We start from the raw sequence: 17,536 nt of genomic DNA on the forward strand, positions 1-17,536 counted from the left end.
CAAGATGTTCAAAATCACTTTGTTTCTTACTCAGGCTAATCATGTGGAAAATGTGAGATTCAAGGGCCAATTACCATACCCAGCATACTTTTCAAGTCTTCCCATTTCACCCATTGCTTTCAAAAACTGTTATCTGGGCGGAAACAATTTGGGGCACTTGAAATAAATTAGCCATAATGAAACCCTGGCATAAAGCTCTGTATGTGCCGCTGAATGCGCGGCGAGTTTTAAATTCAGCCACAGTAGACTAAAAAAAGGATGCCTGCAAAGCTTTCATTTAAAGAGGGCTCCGAACAAAATTCTTCGCCGTAGCGATAATGTCGGTGATATATCATTTATTCCCATATAATAAGCTGCCGTCCGCCTCGACAAGCCCTAACGGCAGCGAAGGCGTACTCGACCACCACAAAAGACATGAACTGATCGCCCAGATCCAGTCCAATCAATTTATTTTTCAATCATGCCTTCCTCCCGGCAAGTGCACATAAATATATGCCCCGGAAAGGAACGGGAGGGGGGATGTGTATCGCCAGAATGCCATTTTTGTGAGTGAATAGTTCGTGGTGTTTTTGTCGGCTTTTCGGCGTGAACACAGTCACAAAGCGATCGGATTACAAAGGTTGAATTGAAAGCCACAGCTTGGCCATCCAATTACGCTGGATGAATGGCTTTCTCTCTCCGCCGCGAGAGGCCTGTAAACCGTGGCCTGTCAAGTGATAAAATGTGTTACATGGGCCCATTTTGTGCCGTCGAAGATTTTGGCTTCTTTCAAAAAAATAGAACAAGGTCACAATTTTCACCCCAAACGCTTGACTTCCCTGTAAAGTTGTAAAGTGAAAAAACGTCGAAAATGCAACGCTCTTATTTTCTTTATGTGCCTCTTAGTTAATGTTTGCTTAAGATTAATTTGATTTGAAAGCAGAATACATAACCCAAGATAAAAGGAATCGGATAATTGCTTTATTGCATAAACAATACAAGAAAAAAGGTACACAGTCCAACAATATTGACGCATTAAAATAAATTAACGCTGTGACAATGTTTTATAACATCGAATTTGAAATACATGTAGGCCTATTTCAGTTTACCTGTGAGGTTCACCAATTATCCTTCGATTTTCTAATTAAAAAAAGAACCTCTACAAGGTTCTGGAAAGATGGTTTTATTGCGGTGGGGAACGGCGGTCTGCTTTGATCTCCGAAGCAGAACTGTTCCATTTGGGAGACTTGATAGTGTGCTAATTAAAAACTCAATAATTTCTCCTTCTATCCCAAATTGTTGATGTCACTCGGTGTCCTTTGAAGGTATTCGGTTATTCAGTTGCAATTCAGTCTCAGTTAAATAAAATGATAAAAAGTAGAATAATATATCCTTCGAGGGAGGTGATTGAAATACTGTGTACATGTTTTTTTCTCTGCGGGCCTCGCGCATGCACAATGTGTATCCCTGAGTGAATCAAAACGCAACACCGCATTTTGTACACAGACGTATTGTACACAGAAATCGGTGAGCACACAAATCATACATTCACGCACGCGTACATGCGCTACTCGTGAGATAGACTAGTCGCTCATCCAGCACGGGACTCTAATCAGGCCGGACGGATTGCAGAAATGCTCCCAAAATAATTGCTCTTCCCCGCCAATCTCCGAATTTTCTCTCTAAAAGAAAGGAAGGCAGGGATCATCGAGGATCTTTTCTGAGTGTCTGATTGTCCCCCAGCTCTTGGATTTCTCTCTGTGTGGCGTGGTTTAGCCGTCAAAAATATGGCTGGACGAGCGAGCTGGTGGTTTATGGTTGGGATCGTGGTCGTTACCGTGCACGGAGGTGAGTGTTATACCGTGTAATTTCCAGTTATTTCGGTATGGTCGTGGCCCTTAACGCAGTGGCGAGTAGTGCCGCGTGTGGGCAAGTTGCATGCCGTACCGTGCACAGAGAGTTCAGGTGTACGTGTACGTGTGGTCTCGGTTATTAAACAGCTCATTAGTGTTTTTGATTCTTGAAATTCGACGTCAGTTGTGTAAATTTTGTCAACCTTGTTTATTGTTGAAGTTCTGTGTGAGTTGAGGTGTGTTTTGTCTGTGATCGTTCAAGTGTCGAGAAACAAAGTCATACCTTACATTACAGTTACATGTACATGTACAGTCTGATAAAGTTCTTTTGCAATCTGGATTACCAGTTTGATTCAGAATAAATAAGCCTGTGATATAAAATACAGAAGTTACAGAATAACATGAATTGCTTAACTGGTCCCTCCTCCAAATTTACATCATGCATGTGTGCATTTTCATCATCTTCCATGTCTTCAAGAGCTAAATGAACACTTTAAAATATCTTCCAGAAGAATTTTTGTGCAGAACAAAAGTCACTGCATTTCTGCCTAGAGGTATCGAATATTAAAATCAACTGTAAGAATAAAGACAGCTGTGCCAACTTTATGTGCAATGACACCAGTACCACCACAAAGAGCACTGTGTCAACATTGTTTGGTAATATTTTGGTAATGACATTTAATGCAGTCTAATCTGGTAATTTTCACCTTTTTTCAAGAGATTCAGTTCAGTGTGAAAACCTTTAGTTCCACACCACTTCACGATTGTGATCTTTTTTATATACATATTTATGAAACTGGCATATTTGCCAACACTTATTTGCCTTGGACTGAACTTCTGTTGGAAATGCATAAACACAGTCAAGGTTGTAAAAATTGGACCTTGCCACACATTGATGCATCATCTCCTGTCAACCCTCTAGAGAAAGCGCGCCCTGCAATCGTGAAGTTATTCAAAGTAATTTCCGCTCGGAAAGACACAGCGTCTATATGTCTGCCCCTCACCCAACTCTCTGGTGGAAGAGAGATTCAGGCAATGCCTAGGTGGGTGTCTTGTTTTCTCTGCCATGATGAGAGGAGTTTCTTGTTACATCTAACTCCTCCCCCCTCAAAAAAAAAAGTTAAGGAAAGGAAAAATGCTTCTTGCAGTGGATTGTGGGGATTTAACCTTCCCTCCAGGGATTTGGAGTGGAATGTATCCATACTGGTTATTATTTCAGGCTTGTTTTGGATCCCCTACCCCTCTGAGTCATTAAAGGTACACATGTCTTCAACTGCATGTACATGTACATGTATTCACAAGGTGCTCATGCATACATGTGGACTTTTGGGGTGAACTTTCTGTCCTAACAAACACAGTTTGCAAACATGGTACAGCATGTTCTGGGACTTGCTCTAAGTAGACAGGAAACTTGAAATTAAAAACTGAGTTACAACTTCAACTTCAGTGTGTATAGTCTTGGCTGACATGTAAACCTTCATAAGTTAATTAAGCAGTAGTATAACTACAAGGTAGTTATATTCACGAGGAAGAATTTGCACTCGTAGCATTTTGATTGAATCCTTTCAATTGGAGACATTGGAAATTTGTAGAATTTAGTTGGTAAAAGGTTTTTTAAAATGGCCTTTGGAAGTTGATTTTCCCCAAATTGGTATGAGTGCTTTTCAGACTTGGGAACAAATTGTTAAAGCCAGTGTAAAGGGTTTTTCACATGTGAATTTCTTTAGAGAATGGTGTTTTTTCTTTCATGTTTCACATAAGAAAGGAAGATTATGTATTCTGCACATGTTTTGAAGTCAGCTGAGTTGAGTTCACTGGTGCATAATCTTCATGATGTGGATTTAATGTAAACTACCCTGATGTTTAGTTTTGAGTCTAATCAAATATGTCGTGATGCCCTCCCCCCCTAGAATTTTAATGAGATTAGTCGCCTGCATAGAAATAGGAACCATTTCAGAGCTCTTTGTAGACAAAAGAGATCTACCTGGGCAAGAGGCTCTCAGCTTAAAGAAAATTCCCCCTTGGCCAATTGATCAATGTGAATTGCACCCCCCCCTCTCCCATCCACTACCAAGTTGGCTCATTCTTCCTGTGAGAAGCACTTGGTCATTCATGAGGGGATCTTGGGGCAGTGAGTGATATAATAAATAGTGGGAATCAATACACTGTCTCAAGTGCCTGGAGCTCTGAGAAAAGGGCCGGACAGTTGTCCTGAGGGGAAAAGACATTATCATAGTACATGGACAGTATTAGAGCATATTTACTGGCCGATTTTGCTAGAGTAAAAGTCAGGGATAGATAAGATTTGTGATTGCTTATTGGTTTGTGTACAAGGACAAGACAAAGAAATAAACCATGATTCGTGCATGAAAGCTAAAGACAGTCTTAGTCATTGCAATTTATATGAACCTAGGCTACATGTACTCTATTGTCCTGGTTAATCTTAAATGACATGGGAGGTCACCAGAACTTTTGAAATAGACAGTGGAGGCTCTGTGGTTACAGGTTTGTCCGAGAAAAAAAGGCTGATTCAACCTCAAATTTCTTCATATTTGAAGAAGCAGTTTGACAGTGTTGAGACCTGTACTTGTGCTTGCAGTTTTTTCTCTACATAGTAACTAGCATATATCATTGTCCTGTGTTTTGTAAGCATACATGTGCATTGAGGGATTGCTCAAAAACGGTTTGTTGTGCGCCACAAAAGTACATGCACCTTTTGCTGTTGTTGCTTTCCTTTTAGCACTATTGACATTATTAGTTATCACAAGCACAAGTGGAATATGGAATAGTAAAGTGCATCTGTGTCCGTCATACCACATGTTCGAGGACCAATGATGGGTGGGACATTTTCTTATTTTATTTATTTTTTCTGGCAAAAAGACAATTTATAATAACAGTCACAGTGCAAAAACACAAAAATACTAAGAATAGTAAAAGGCAGAAGCTGTAACAAACAGCTTATTCCCCTGGGGTTCCTCACAAAAAGAAAAACATTGATATAATACTAAAAATATTAAAAAATACACTGGTGGTTAACGTAGATATTTTTTTTGAAATGTATAAAATTTTGAAAAATAACCCACAAATTCAAAATTTAAATTCTTTATCACGTGTTCTCATGTGATAAAAAATTGATTTTAAATCAAACTTCATGAAAATAATAATGAAATTATACCAAATGTCAATATCAGTGGGCGAGTGGTTTGCAAAACATTTTAGAACAGTTTCATTGGCAGTCCTCCTTGCATATGCCATCCTGCAAACAGTCGGAAATTGCAAGCAATGCTAGAATCGTAATGAGGTGTGCGGGCATTTAAATGCGTCAATCAGCATAAGAAACAAACATCCCACTTTTGAATAATTCACAGTGAATTCTGCAGCTGTAGCATAAAAAGCATTTGCACAGAATAAGAACAGTGAAACACATCAGGTGTGATATCGACCGTGCAAAACACTATAATATCACACTGGTGGAACGACCAATCAGCATTGCGGATTTAAGTTTGCTTGAAGGTAATGGAAAATGCATGTATCCACCTCTTAAATTCTCCTGTATGTTGCATCATACTGTGCAGCTTTGGAGCTGGTTCTTTCTGCTTTTTTTCCTTGAGCAGTTTGACTGGAAAAGGAAGTCCTTGGTAAATTTAGGGGTCAGCAGCTGGCAGGCTATCTGCCCAGAAGAAACTTGGTCTGGTGCCATAGTCACTGCAAGGAAACTGACACCTTTTAGGCCGTGGACAACACAAATGGGCAAAGCAAAGTGGGTCATGCAGTGGCATCACAAGAGCAATCAGATACCAGGATCAGATCCTGATCGGTCCCATAGGAATGGCAGAAAATATTGAGTGGTTGTGGTTGCAGATACATACACAACCTACTGGCCAAGACCTGAGGCTGTAGCCAAATCCCATTTTTTTCACCATTGGCTTACTACAGTGAAAGGCCATAAGCCATGCTTTCAGTGTCACTGTCAGACTTGGCTGATGGAAGTCTAGAATCCAATTCAGCCTTCTTGGTAATAGACATACAAAATTGAGTTGGTGAATATCAGCATTTGTCATCTGTATAATTGACTTTTCTATTTCCATACAAGTGTGATTACATATATACTGCACATACTGTACATGTACCTTTGTTGCATTGAGGAAAACTACTGAATCATTCAGTCTTGTTTATAGTCCCTCCCTGGGGGGGAGGGTGGGCTTGGTTTTGCTTCCATCTCTTCCATCAGGGTCCCCATAGGGAGGCCACTACCAGGGCAGATAAGATTTCAGTAGAACTGTCAGGGCATGATAGCTTCCAGATCCCCAGGATGCTAATGTGGGCCACACATTCAAAAATAATGTCCCCATTGCAATGTTGAGGGAAGGTGCATAGTTTTAGGACGTGGATCATTGTATGTGTTGCTGGGTCATCCTTGGCCATTTTGTAATGTTTTGATCAGACTGTCCCTACAGAATGCTCTGCATTAGATTACTTTGAGGTCTAGGCTACATGAATAATACAGGCTTTGCATGGTAGCCATCTTGCAGGGTAGCTTTTTTGTTCAGACAGAGAAGCCTCTGTTGCACATACTGGTGAACAAAAACACTGGCCCGCAGGAATTGGCAGCCATGCAAACCCTCTATAAGACAGTGTCGGTGTCTTGAAACTTAGAACCTATTTCGTCACATATCCCAGAGGGGAAAGTGCATGGAGATCTTTCCAACTTTAGGCAAATTGTTATCTCTTTGGCTGCTGTTATGCAGACAGGAAATGGCATTTTGTTTCAGTACAGATCTAAAGTTTGCATATTGGGGAATGACTTGTCAGTCTGCACATTTCAGCCTTGAGTGAGGAGTTGTACATGGGCTTGCCAGTAAGTTACTGATTTCTTTTCATAAACTTTTAATTTGCATTATTCGGTGATCGTTAACTAGCTTAGGATGCTTGGGGGTGGGTTTTGGGAAGGGTGATATTTGGGGAAATATATTCAATGTTTTGTGTAAATGACGCACTTTGCAATGGGTCTCAGTCAATATTTCTGCACAGCATAAAACAATTTTTAAATATTTTTGTTCCGAACTTTGAGTTTGAAGTTTGTGGCTGCATTCCAACTCAGTATGAACTCTGGTACTCATTGAGAGAAAACAGCCGGTTTCCCTTTTTTGCAATTTTGGGCTGAAAATTAGGCCTGAGATAATCGAATGCATCTCACAGTAGAATTTATCCTGCGGTTTGTGGCCAGAGTTTGGTATGCCAGGCTTACTGCGGAGTTGATGCTGTGTTGGCAGCGCACATTCTAAGAAGCGTGTTGCAACATGTTTTATGCATAGCTCACGTCATTGATACCTGTATCCTTTTGCTCCACTGACTAGTTGGAGACTGCCCGGTCAGCTATCAGCAGGGGACAGGTGCCAAAGCTGACACTGTCACCAGCTGAGAGGCTGGTACTCTGACACCTTCCCAGACACACAAAAAGTGACAGGTTTCTTATTCGTTTTTTTAGGGGGCGGGGTTACAGTCCATACTTTTTGAACTCTGCATGGATAGGCACCAGGGTATTCTCTGCTCTCTGGGTGTTTGACACCAATAATGCATCGATTTTTTAGCGATGGTTTGTCATTGAATGATGCTTGTTGCAGTCTGCTGATCATGAAAGTCAGCCAGTCTGGAGTACAGCCAATCATTCACAGCATTGATCTTGACATGAACTGTAGGATCTGAGCAAGTGCAAATATGTATACATTATGTAAGACTTCTTCAGCTTCCTTAAGTGTTCAGAGGAATTTGGTTTTCCGTGGTGGTTTTTTTTTTTAAAGAACTTTTGTGGGCACTTGCAAAACAATCAGACCATCTGCATCTTAAAATTGCCAGTGTTTTCTAACATCTGATGTACACCAGTTACATACATGACCTTGTACACTTGCTTGCTTGTAATTTATGATCTACAGGCAGCGTTGAGACTTCATGGCTATGTTTTGTTCTTGTACATGTACTGTGTATGTTGTATGCATTGCCTTGTCAGCAAGTACTTATCTGTTCATCTCAGTCTTCCATTTTCCAACTTTCCAAGTACATGTACTTATTAAAGTAATAGACCCCTTGTACTTGGTGGCCATTCCTTTCACATGGCGTGGAACCACTGAAAAACCATGAAGTGTAATCCCTTTATAGTAGGCCTTACATGTACATGTACATGTACATCAAAGTACATGTACTACAATGCCCATATATAAAAATTGCATGTACACATAGGGCCTACCTGTTGTGGAGACAATTTGCATGAACTCGAAAACCTTTACAAATCCCCTTTTTATTCATCTCCAGTCAGACACTTGGAAACTGAAACGTTGAATTGCTTGCCGGTTGACCCCAGGGTAAAAGCTATTCCCTTGGCCATCCAATCTTTTTTAAGGTCGTTGGCAGTATTAATGATATCAACCTCAAAGCGTTCTTTCCTCCTTGCTGGCTCAAAGGTGGCCCTGCATCAATCCATTACAGTCCTGAAAGGGGGCTGATGGACAGAACGATAATTCTGACAATGGTAAACCATCAGCATTTATTAAAGGGAGGGGGGCTGGTTTTATTTCCTACTCCCTCCCCCCAGTACTCATTGTGATGGTTCCCAACTTCCCCCTCCACCACCACCAAAAGAAAAGAACTTTATTGGCACTTAGCTTGACTAATGCTTCAAGGTTTTTTTTCCCTGTCTACTTCATCCTTCCCCCCTTCACTCCCCCCCCCTTCCCTCACTTTCTTAAAGTTTTCACTTCAGGAGTGCAAATTGCCTTCAGGGTACAGTCTTGGCAGACACAATGGTTCTGCCGTCATGCTCAAGCCACGTTGACAAAAAGACAACCCCGTCAGTGCCCTGGGGTCTAGAAAAGCCGGGATGTTGGGAACAAGAGGCAAGACCCCTTCATCCCTAGAGCAAAATCCGGACAGTTATATGTTCTCTCTGTTTTGTCAAGTGCACGCATAGTTTGGGGGTGTTTTTTAGGGGGTTTTTCACCCCAATGTCTGTGTTGTAGGGTTCAGGATTGGATATGATTGAAGATCTGCCAAAAAAACTGACAGCGCCAGAGAAAATTGATTTGAACAAATCTCCGACATTTGTGTGTGTCTGTGTTTGTTTTTTTTTCTTCAACTCTTGCATCGATTGAATGGAGGAAAGAAACTGGCGCAGGATTTTTTTTTTTAGCTTTTGGCTTGATTTAGAATCCGGGTTCCAACAATCCTAACTGATAATGCCCACCAACAAAAAGAGTTTATGAACTCCTTTTGTTAGTGTTTTATTGAGCCATTTTTCGCAGGGGCGCCTGTGGGAACAAAAATGAAGAATGGAGCAGTTTAGGATAATTGGAAACAGTAAAAAAAAAAAAGTAATTTAGTAAAGTGAATAGTGGAATGACTGCGTGGCCTTTCCATTCTTTTCCAGGGAGAGTTAGAGGGACTGTTTGCAAAGGGCTTTTGTGAGGCCCTTGAATGCTTGGCCAAGGAGGTTTGAATAGGAGGGTCAGTGTGCCGCGAACAAAGCTAAGAAATTGCCTTGTTAATAGGGGATAGGTTGTGTGAGAGGTTTTTTTGGGGGGTGTGTGCAGAATTAGAGGGAAAGTATCAAATAAAAAAAATTCCAGCCTATTGTAAACTGGTCTTGAAGGGTCAACCCTTGTGTTCTATTTCATTTCCCCACAATTGACACCAGCAAGAGGGAGGATGCTCTGTGTGAACACCCTGCCATTTGGGGGCTAGCACTGATCGGTGACAACGGCCCACGAAGGCTTGTGACAGACCCATTCACCAGCAGGATTGCCAGCGTTTAACAAGTGTTGGCCTTGGATTGAAACATATCTGCAGCCAACTGGCTTATAGGTGGTTTGACACAGAGAAAAAACAGAAACTATTATGTTGGACTGTGTGACAGCCAGTTCCCCACCTGTTGTCGGCATCCGGGACAAAGTCATCTCTCTCAGCTATCTCCAGTGTAGTATGAAATTGGAAAATCACCGAACCATGTCACTAACTGCCTGGCCGGGAAATTATGGTATATATCACAAAGTTGGATGAGCTTTGAAAACAGAGGGTCCTCTCACACTGTTCAGGATCCGTGTGTTTTAGTCCCAAGTCAAGTGTGGAATTGGTGACCCCCATCTCTGCACTGGTTATAAAAACTCAACCTGGATTCCTTTCAAACAGATAAGACTCGCTAGGTGTGTACTTGTGCTAGTTGTAGTTTCTCCCTTATTATATTGATTGCACTGGTGTACTTACTGGTCGTATATTGTGTACATTGAATGTACTCGTACTTACACATGTACATACCCACAGCCAGCAGCCGTCCTAATTTTTGGAACAGTCCCATGCAGTCCCATAATTTTAGGATCAGTTACACTTTGGGGGAAGAGCTTGAAACAATCATTTACATAGATTTTCTTAGACTGTTTAGGTCCTTTTGATTTGAACATTGGACTTGAGCTGTAGAATGTTTTGCTGGTCTTTTCACTTGACATATTAATATGGTTATACTCTGAAGCCTTGTGTTTTGGAAGTCTTTTGGGGCTACACCCAAGAAAGTGCATGTTTAAATGCTCACTCTTGAACCGAAAATCAAGACTTTGAAAGGGACTTGGTCCTTGGTCAAACATTATTTCATCCCATCATTATACATGAAAAGGCATCACCATTCTCCAGTACACATCAGACAGCATTAACCCCTTTAATCCAGTAAGCCTTTCTAAACAAGAAACCTATCCCTTCTCCCTCAACCCCCCCCCACAAGCAAAGACACCCTACATCTTGAATTTCCAATGCCCTTCCCCTGTGTTTGAACAACCTCCACTGTCTGGAGTGGGAGCAGGCCTGGCAGTAAGTACTCTCTCGTGGCCAGGAAAAAGTCCCAGACAGTAGTGAAACTTGAGGCTAGCAGATGTTATTGGAGGCTTTTTTGCAAGTATATAACCCACCCCCCCCATTTGTCATGGCAGTGAAAGACCCACCATGTTTCAAGGTTGGCTTTTTTGTCCATAGTTTATTAATAAAATATCTTTAAAACCCAAGGACTGGAAAATAGACTGGGGTGGAAATAATGTAGACTGTGATGATAGATGTATCTAATTTGCATTACATTGTTGCAGTAATTATTACAGTGTTAAATTTCACATAGAGATGTACCGTTATTTTGATTTCCTGAAAGCCATATTTCTTTCAGCCCTCACTATTTTGTCATGTATCTTAAAATGACGAGTGTTCCGTATTCATTCTCAAAAACCAATTTAAGTAGTTATATTTGATTTTTTCCTTCAAGCAATGTCACAAACCACAGAATTTCAAAGGTAGCTCACTGGTACGGTATTCCAGAGACCGCAGGTTCAAATCCCACTCCCGTCAATTTCTTTGTTCATCTTTATAATTTCAAAGGATGTTCATAAAAACCATGACGGACATGTATATAAGTATGCAATCTTCTGTGTTGAAAGAATTGTGTAGTTTTTTGTAAAGGTGTGATTTTTAAAGCCCAAAGTACTCCAGCACACATAAGGCAAGGTTTCACTCAGAGGGATGTGTGGGTAAAGGAACTGGTATAAATGTGTATACCCCAAAGTCCATATTTACACCTACATGTAGTTATTGTTTTGAAAATGCCTCACTTGATTTTCAGTTCCAAGTAAAATAGAATGTTAAGTTTGCACATAATTAAAACCGTGGCTTGAAGTTGTTGTTGTTTTTTCAAGCCTGCTCCTACAGATTCCCCATTATCCTCTCAAGAGAAAAACCTACAGCTTAATTTCATCAAGAAGACAAAGAACAAAGCCATGCTCTTCCCTGCAAAAGTGGGAGGTGTCAAAGTTGGCATTAAATCACCGTTTTTGTGACAAAACCAGTGAGAGCCCGATTGACTTATACAGGTTTAGAAATTCAGCGCTCATCCTCCAGTCTTTGTAAGCCCAGGATTGTGCAGTTATGCTCCACAGTTATACTGCCCTTCCTGGGTGTAATAAAACGGCCTTGGAATGGCCAGCCATAAATTTTATGGCCCCCAGGTTCAGTTTTTTTTCCCATCCCTTTTCTACTCCAATCACAATGCATTTTACAACTTTGTTTGGCCAGAATGTGTAATCACCAATTTAGTCACATGATTTGGGATGTTCCATTTATTACCTGGAAGGGTGTTTCCTGAAATGGTCAAAGGATAATGTAATAATTTTATTCTTCTGACAAATCTGTATGTATAATAGTATTCTGGTTATTTATCATTATTTTCAGTGAAGTTAAATGGTTGCTTTGATGAAAAGGCAGGTTAATTTTTAAAACTTCTTTTTCTCAGATATTATTCAGGAGGCTTAACAAGTACATGTACGTGTTACACGTTTGAAGTGAACCCAAGCAAATTTTGCAAGATTTCCCTGATTTCAGGCAGTCAATCCTGTGAAATAAAATTAAATGCATGCCACGAAAAAACCCAAAGATCTGAAAAGTTGAAATGATCAGATGTATGCATACAGTAGTTTAAAATTTACAGGTGTTCTGCACGCATTCATATACAGTGTACTTGGATCTTCAACTTTGCACTGGATAACAGCATTCCCTTCATTCTTCTATTAAAGAAAGTGCAAACTTACAACAGCCAGCAGGACTCAACCCTGCCCACCAGACAACGATGACAAACCAAAATAGAATTTATGTTCCTCTGGCACCAGCCACTAAAGACCGGTAGTAAAAAAAATCTTCCACTTGAGAAATCCAGCTTTCAAATAGTGCACTAAACCCGAAACTGGGCAAAATGAAGACTAAAAAGAGAAAAGAAATTAATGAGAGATACAATAAAATGCCGCAGTTGGGTCCGGGAGGGAAGGCGAAAATATAATTTGGCAACGTCACCATCTCCAAGTCCGACCTTTGGTCATATTAGAGTTGACCACTTTGCTTACATAGGGGAGGGATGGGGGGTGGTTTGGAGCATCGATAAAAACTCGTCTGAAACTACAAAGGCAAAGAGTCATTCGCCGCCCCACCATATGTAAAGACATCAAGTACGGCGTTAGTCATTTATTTTCCGTTTCGAAAGGTTCACAGTCCTATTCATTGTGAACCGTTTTGTGTTTCCCCCTTTTTTGGGGGTGGCACGTTTTCTTTTGTGGCACAACCCAATAGTGCAGGTCATTATTAAGGCCACTGTGGGTTTTTTTTTTTTAATAAATGCCCATCAAGGATGCATTCATTATCTTTTGCCCTGCGACAGTCAAGGAGGATTGTATCCTCATTGGCAAGGTGCAGAACCTATATTGCTTTTAACGGCTCGTTGTGGCTTTTCACAAAAACTGAAATCTGTGAATTATTTATAAATGCTGTTTGTCACCAGCATTTGGCAGATGGGTGCGAAAATGAAAGTAAATGCATCTGACCCTTCTGAAAAGATTATCTTTAGTAGTACAACACTTAAGTCAGCTGTTCCTCTCAGAAATTAGCATACATTTAAAGAGACTGAGACAAGAAGTTTTTTCTCATTTTTAACCATTCTAAACATTTGGGGGGACCTGATATATCTTGACAGTTGTAAAGTAAATGGAAGAAATACAAGTCTAGTTCAAATACCATTTGTTATAGGATTCATGCCAGTCACGAGCAGTATACATGTATGTGTGAACACATTCAGATGTGCTCCCCCAAACGAATATTCAGTTTTCAAATTAGATGTACCGTGTATATTCAAATAGAATCATTTTTTCTTTTTGTAATCATTTCTTTTTAATATCAGAGAAAAAAAATACAAACAACCTACTCCTATCCCTCCCCCAAAGAGGGTGGCAAAATATTCGGCAATGGAAGCAGCTGGGACTCATCATCGTGACAACGAAAATTTCTCATCGCCAGGGCAACCTGGGCTGGCCGAGGCGACAGGAAGAGAGATGCCCCAGAGCTAAGGGGAAGGGGGGAGAGAGGTTCAGTGCACGGCAGAATATTCCACTCCACAGGGTCATCTCACTTCTGGCTCGTTGAATAATTTGTCACCGTCAGGCCCCTTTGTTCTTGCTGCACTTGGGTCCACCAGCTTGCATTTACCTCATCATTACTCAAAATGCTGCCACAATATTTATTTTGAGCATGGTTAACATTTTGAAATGTGATAATACCATTTACCAACATGTAGGTGTACACTTAGACTATACGCACATTCAGTACATTATGAAAATTGAGAATTACAATCTGTAAATAAAAAAATTCTGTTCAATTTTCCCCCAACTAAAAGAAATGAACTTTAAATTAAAGTCATTTTATTTCCTGGTCCCAAGTTCACTGAGCTGCTGAGTAGAGATTGTTGCTGAGCACATTTTCTTTCTTTCAGAAAATGTTGCCAAGAAATTTTGACTGGTAACCATGGGCTTTTATTGTACCATGTACATTTTTTTTTCAAAATTATGTTTTTCCTGTAAAATCCACTGGATACATAGCACCTTGTTAAGTCCAGTTTGCAGAGATGGTCTTTGGGGTGCTTGCCCATGTGTTCAAAAGGGTGTCTCTGAGTACATGTACATGTACATGCCTGGACTTGAATCAAATTGGACTTACGTTGCTCTTCCCTAGTCAGCCATCCCTTCAGCCGATGCGGTACATACTACACGGTCGTCACGCTCGGCCTGGCAGCTCGCATAACCCTTATAAGGTGCCCTTATTTGATAGCCGTTAATGCACAACGTTCACCAGTCAGTAAGTCCGACTTGACGGATAAGCCAATCAGAACCCCCTTCGGTGATGTGTAATTATTCATAATTGAATATGAACGACATGATCTTGCATAATGTATGCGGAATTTCCACCAGTCAAAGTAGTCAGACTTGTAGACTCGTTCATTACAATGCAGGTATGAATGACGTAAAAACAAGTCCCGCAATTTGATTGGCTGCTACCACTAGATGAGCCCATTCGCTGTGTAAAAACAGTTGGCAGATTCGTCATGTTGGAATTTCTGAACTGAACTCATAGTAATAAATGAACACAAGAGGACACAAAGCAAGCAACGACGCGCGAAAAGCAGAAATGAAGACGTCACTGATATCCCGACTTGAGTCAAGTGTGTCTAGTAGTGTACATGTGTACATTTTGCACATCTAGAGATGCACTTGAATTCAGCCTCCACATGTAGAGACAGTAGATACATGTAGTTACAGTAGATACTACATTTACTCATAAGTGCTTTCTCTTGTGACCTTAATGCATATGTACATCATAACACAGTTTCCTTGTACATGTACTGTATATGTACAGTATACATGCTAGCTGACTTTAATAGGGCTTCACTGTCCCAATATGTCAGATGGCTCAGATGGTAAATAAATTACTCCATCCTAACCATTTGCATAAGTACATGTACATGTATGGGTACCTCTTGTACTGTGCATTCCTGGACAGTCCTAGGCTACAACTTTATGCATCTTGCAGATGGCCGGCAACCAGAGGTCAGGGGTTAGAGAATTCCTTTAGAGAGTCCGGTTGTTGCCAGACTGTTGGCTGCCTGTAATCCATACCCCAGCAATTTGTTTTGTCGTGTAACCTTTTTCTTCTCTGATTTTTTTTTTCTGGTCTCTCTTTTTTTCCCCATCAGCTTTGTAGGAGTGCATTTTTGAAGTAGAATAGCATGTGCTAGCCCATTTCTTTGTACGAATTATTCGTAAATTTCTGGAGACCAGGTCGTCAACTGAACTTGTGACGAATTAAGTCTTGTTAGCTGGTCCCAAAGTCTTCAGTATGCGTAATTAATGAGCCTTTTGCAAGTTAAAGTTGAATAAAATTTGGTACACTGAGTTCTTTAAATTCGCATGAACATAACAATTTGAATTCTTCATACTGAAGACACTGTTGCTGTACCTTATGATTTGGGGTAAGCAAAAATTGCTTAGTTACAAAAGAGATGCCTTACCACACTGTTTTCAATGATTAGGAAGGGTACAAAGGAACCAGTCCATTCCAGAGATGATGGTTGCTAAGAAAAGTTTGCCCCAAATCACAAGGGATAACAACATAAACTTTAGTCTGGGGAATTCAAATTGTTATATTTATGTGCAATCAAATAACTCAGTGTACCAGATTTCATTCATATTTAACTTGCAAAAGGCTTATTGCGATTTGTAATAGGGTGTCTACGGACATTTTCAAAGTGACTGGATTTGGGTTAGACTTTGGTTTCGCTGGCTCCGGCCATTTCATGCAGCGTTGAAAACCACATGCTCTCACTGGAACCAACAAAACCGAAGCCTAAGCTGAATCCATTCATTTTGAAAATGCTCTATGTGCTTCAAAACAAAAAGGTACATATACGTATTCATGTGAAGAAATGAAAACAATGGGGTGTACATATGTTTTGTGTGCTTTAAAAGGCTATTGAGCATTCTTCAAGTAGACTCACAAATTTCTGAAACGATGGAAACCTCATGTAAAAACTGTCAAACTCTATTTTAAATCCTCGTAACGAATTTGCCACTTTCTGTCAAATACAATTTGAATCAGTTGGTTACATGTTTGACATCCTTGCACGGTTTACGCTTTATTGGTAATCAAAGTGAATCAAACATGATTAATATTTTATTCCTCAGACTCCACAAGAAGCCAATTTGGCACGACCAAACTGGACATAATTTTTTTTCCTCCCATTCGCTCGAGCGTCAACAACCAGCCGGCTGTTCTCGCAAAAGAAAAGTGCAGTACCCGCGTACAAACACTCAGGCACTTGACACAAACCAACACGCTAGCCATTTTTATCCCCCCGGTGCGACACAAAGTAGCACTTTGCACAAAAGAGCTTTGTCGTGTGCGGTAGCGCTGCGGGGACCAAGGGCCGTTCCACACAGGTCCATCCCGATTCGTGACATCACATTTTTAATTTTTTTTCTTCATCCCAACAGTTTTGTGTATACACACAGCAGCAGCAACGGGTACCCATAAACCAGATAAACTCATGTTCGACAAGCCACCCTCAATGAAGAAACGCTGAGTGCGTGTTTGAGGTCAGATGGAACCACTGATTAAAAAAACGAGGGGCTGGGTGCTTGGGGAGGCCTGCGAGCTAGGGTGTGTTGTTGATACCGAAAAGTGGTGGCAATAATCAGTTGGCGGTTATCTGTATTCCAAAGGTCGAGCCATTAGTAAGGTTTCTTTTGACTCATGGCTGGTGTACATATGCACTTATGTTGAAAATGCACACGGCCATGTTCATTGTATGTGTATAATTGCATTGACAGAAGAGCTGTCGTGTGCACAGCGGAAGCCTGTCACAACAAATTTGCCACAAAAAAAGACCTTTTCTACCAATAAAGGCGAGACCCACATGGTGACTCTGAAAACTTCATGTGAGGTTTCACTGCAGATCAATAAGGGATTTTCCTTGATAGTATAAACCCTTACATTCAGCACACCTTCTGAAGAATGTTCGCACCAAATAGACTTGCTTTTTCTGAAGAGTAAACACAAATTCCTGGCCACAGAGAGCACAGCGATGACAAACAATAACACTGGTACACATTCCAATATTTATGCTGTCGAACTAGGCCTGGATTTCAAAGATTGTCTCTTTTGATAATGAAAGAAGGCGCTGGAGCAAGATATAAAAAAAAAAGAGAAAAGACTGTCTGCTGCTCTCAGAACAAAATAATAAAATTTACGATCCACAGCTTTTGGCTGTGGGTCTGGCCCAATCAATCACGTCAAACCTTGGCCATGTGTTTGATATC

At 40.6% G+C, this 17,536-nt stretch overlaps 1 protein-coding gene across 1 annotated transcript in view; it reads left to right on the forward strand.

The window, feature by feature from the left end:
* Positions 1-1,537: 1,537 nt before the first annotated feature.
* LOC147795622 (transmembrane protein 132E-like) overlaps positions 1,538-17,536 on the forward strand; it is a 50,553-nt gene continuing 34,554 nt past the window's right edge. The window contains exon 1 of the mRNA XM_087131513.1: positions 1,538-1,827. Within this exon, the coding sequence (XP_086987639.1) occupies positions 1,767-1,827 (61 nt within the window). The 5' untranslated portion in view covers positions 1,538-1,766. The remainder of the gene's footprint in view (positions 1,828-17,536) is intronic.

This window comes from Acanthaster planci, unplaced genomic scaffold, assembly GCF_054643075.1.
Source record: "Acanthaster planci isolate LZ-2023a unplaced genomic scaffold, COTS_SCS Contig1, whole genome shotgun sequence".
Lineage (NCBI taxonomy): Eukaryota > Metazoa > Echinodermata > Asteroidea > Valvatida > Acanthasteridae > Acanthaster > Acanthaster planci.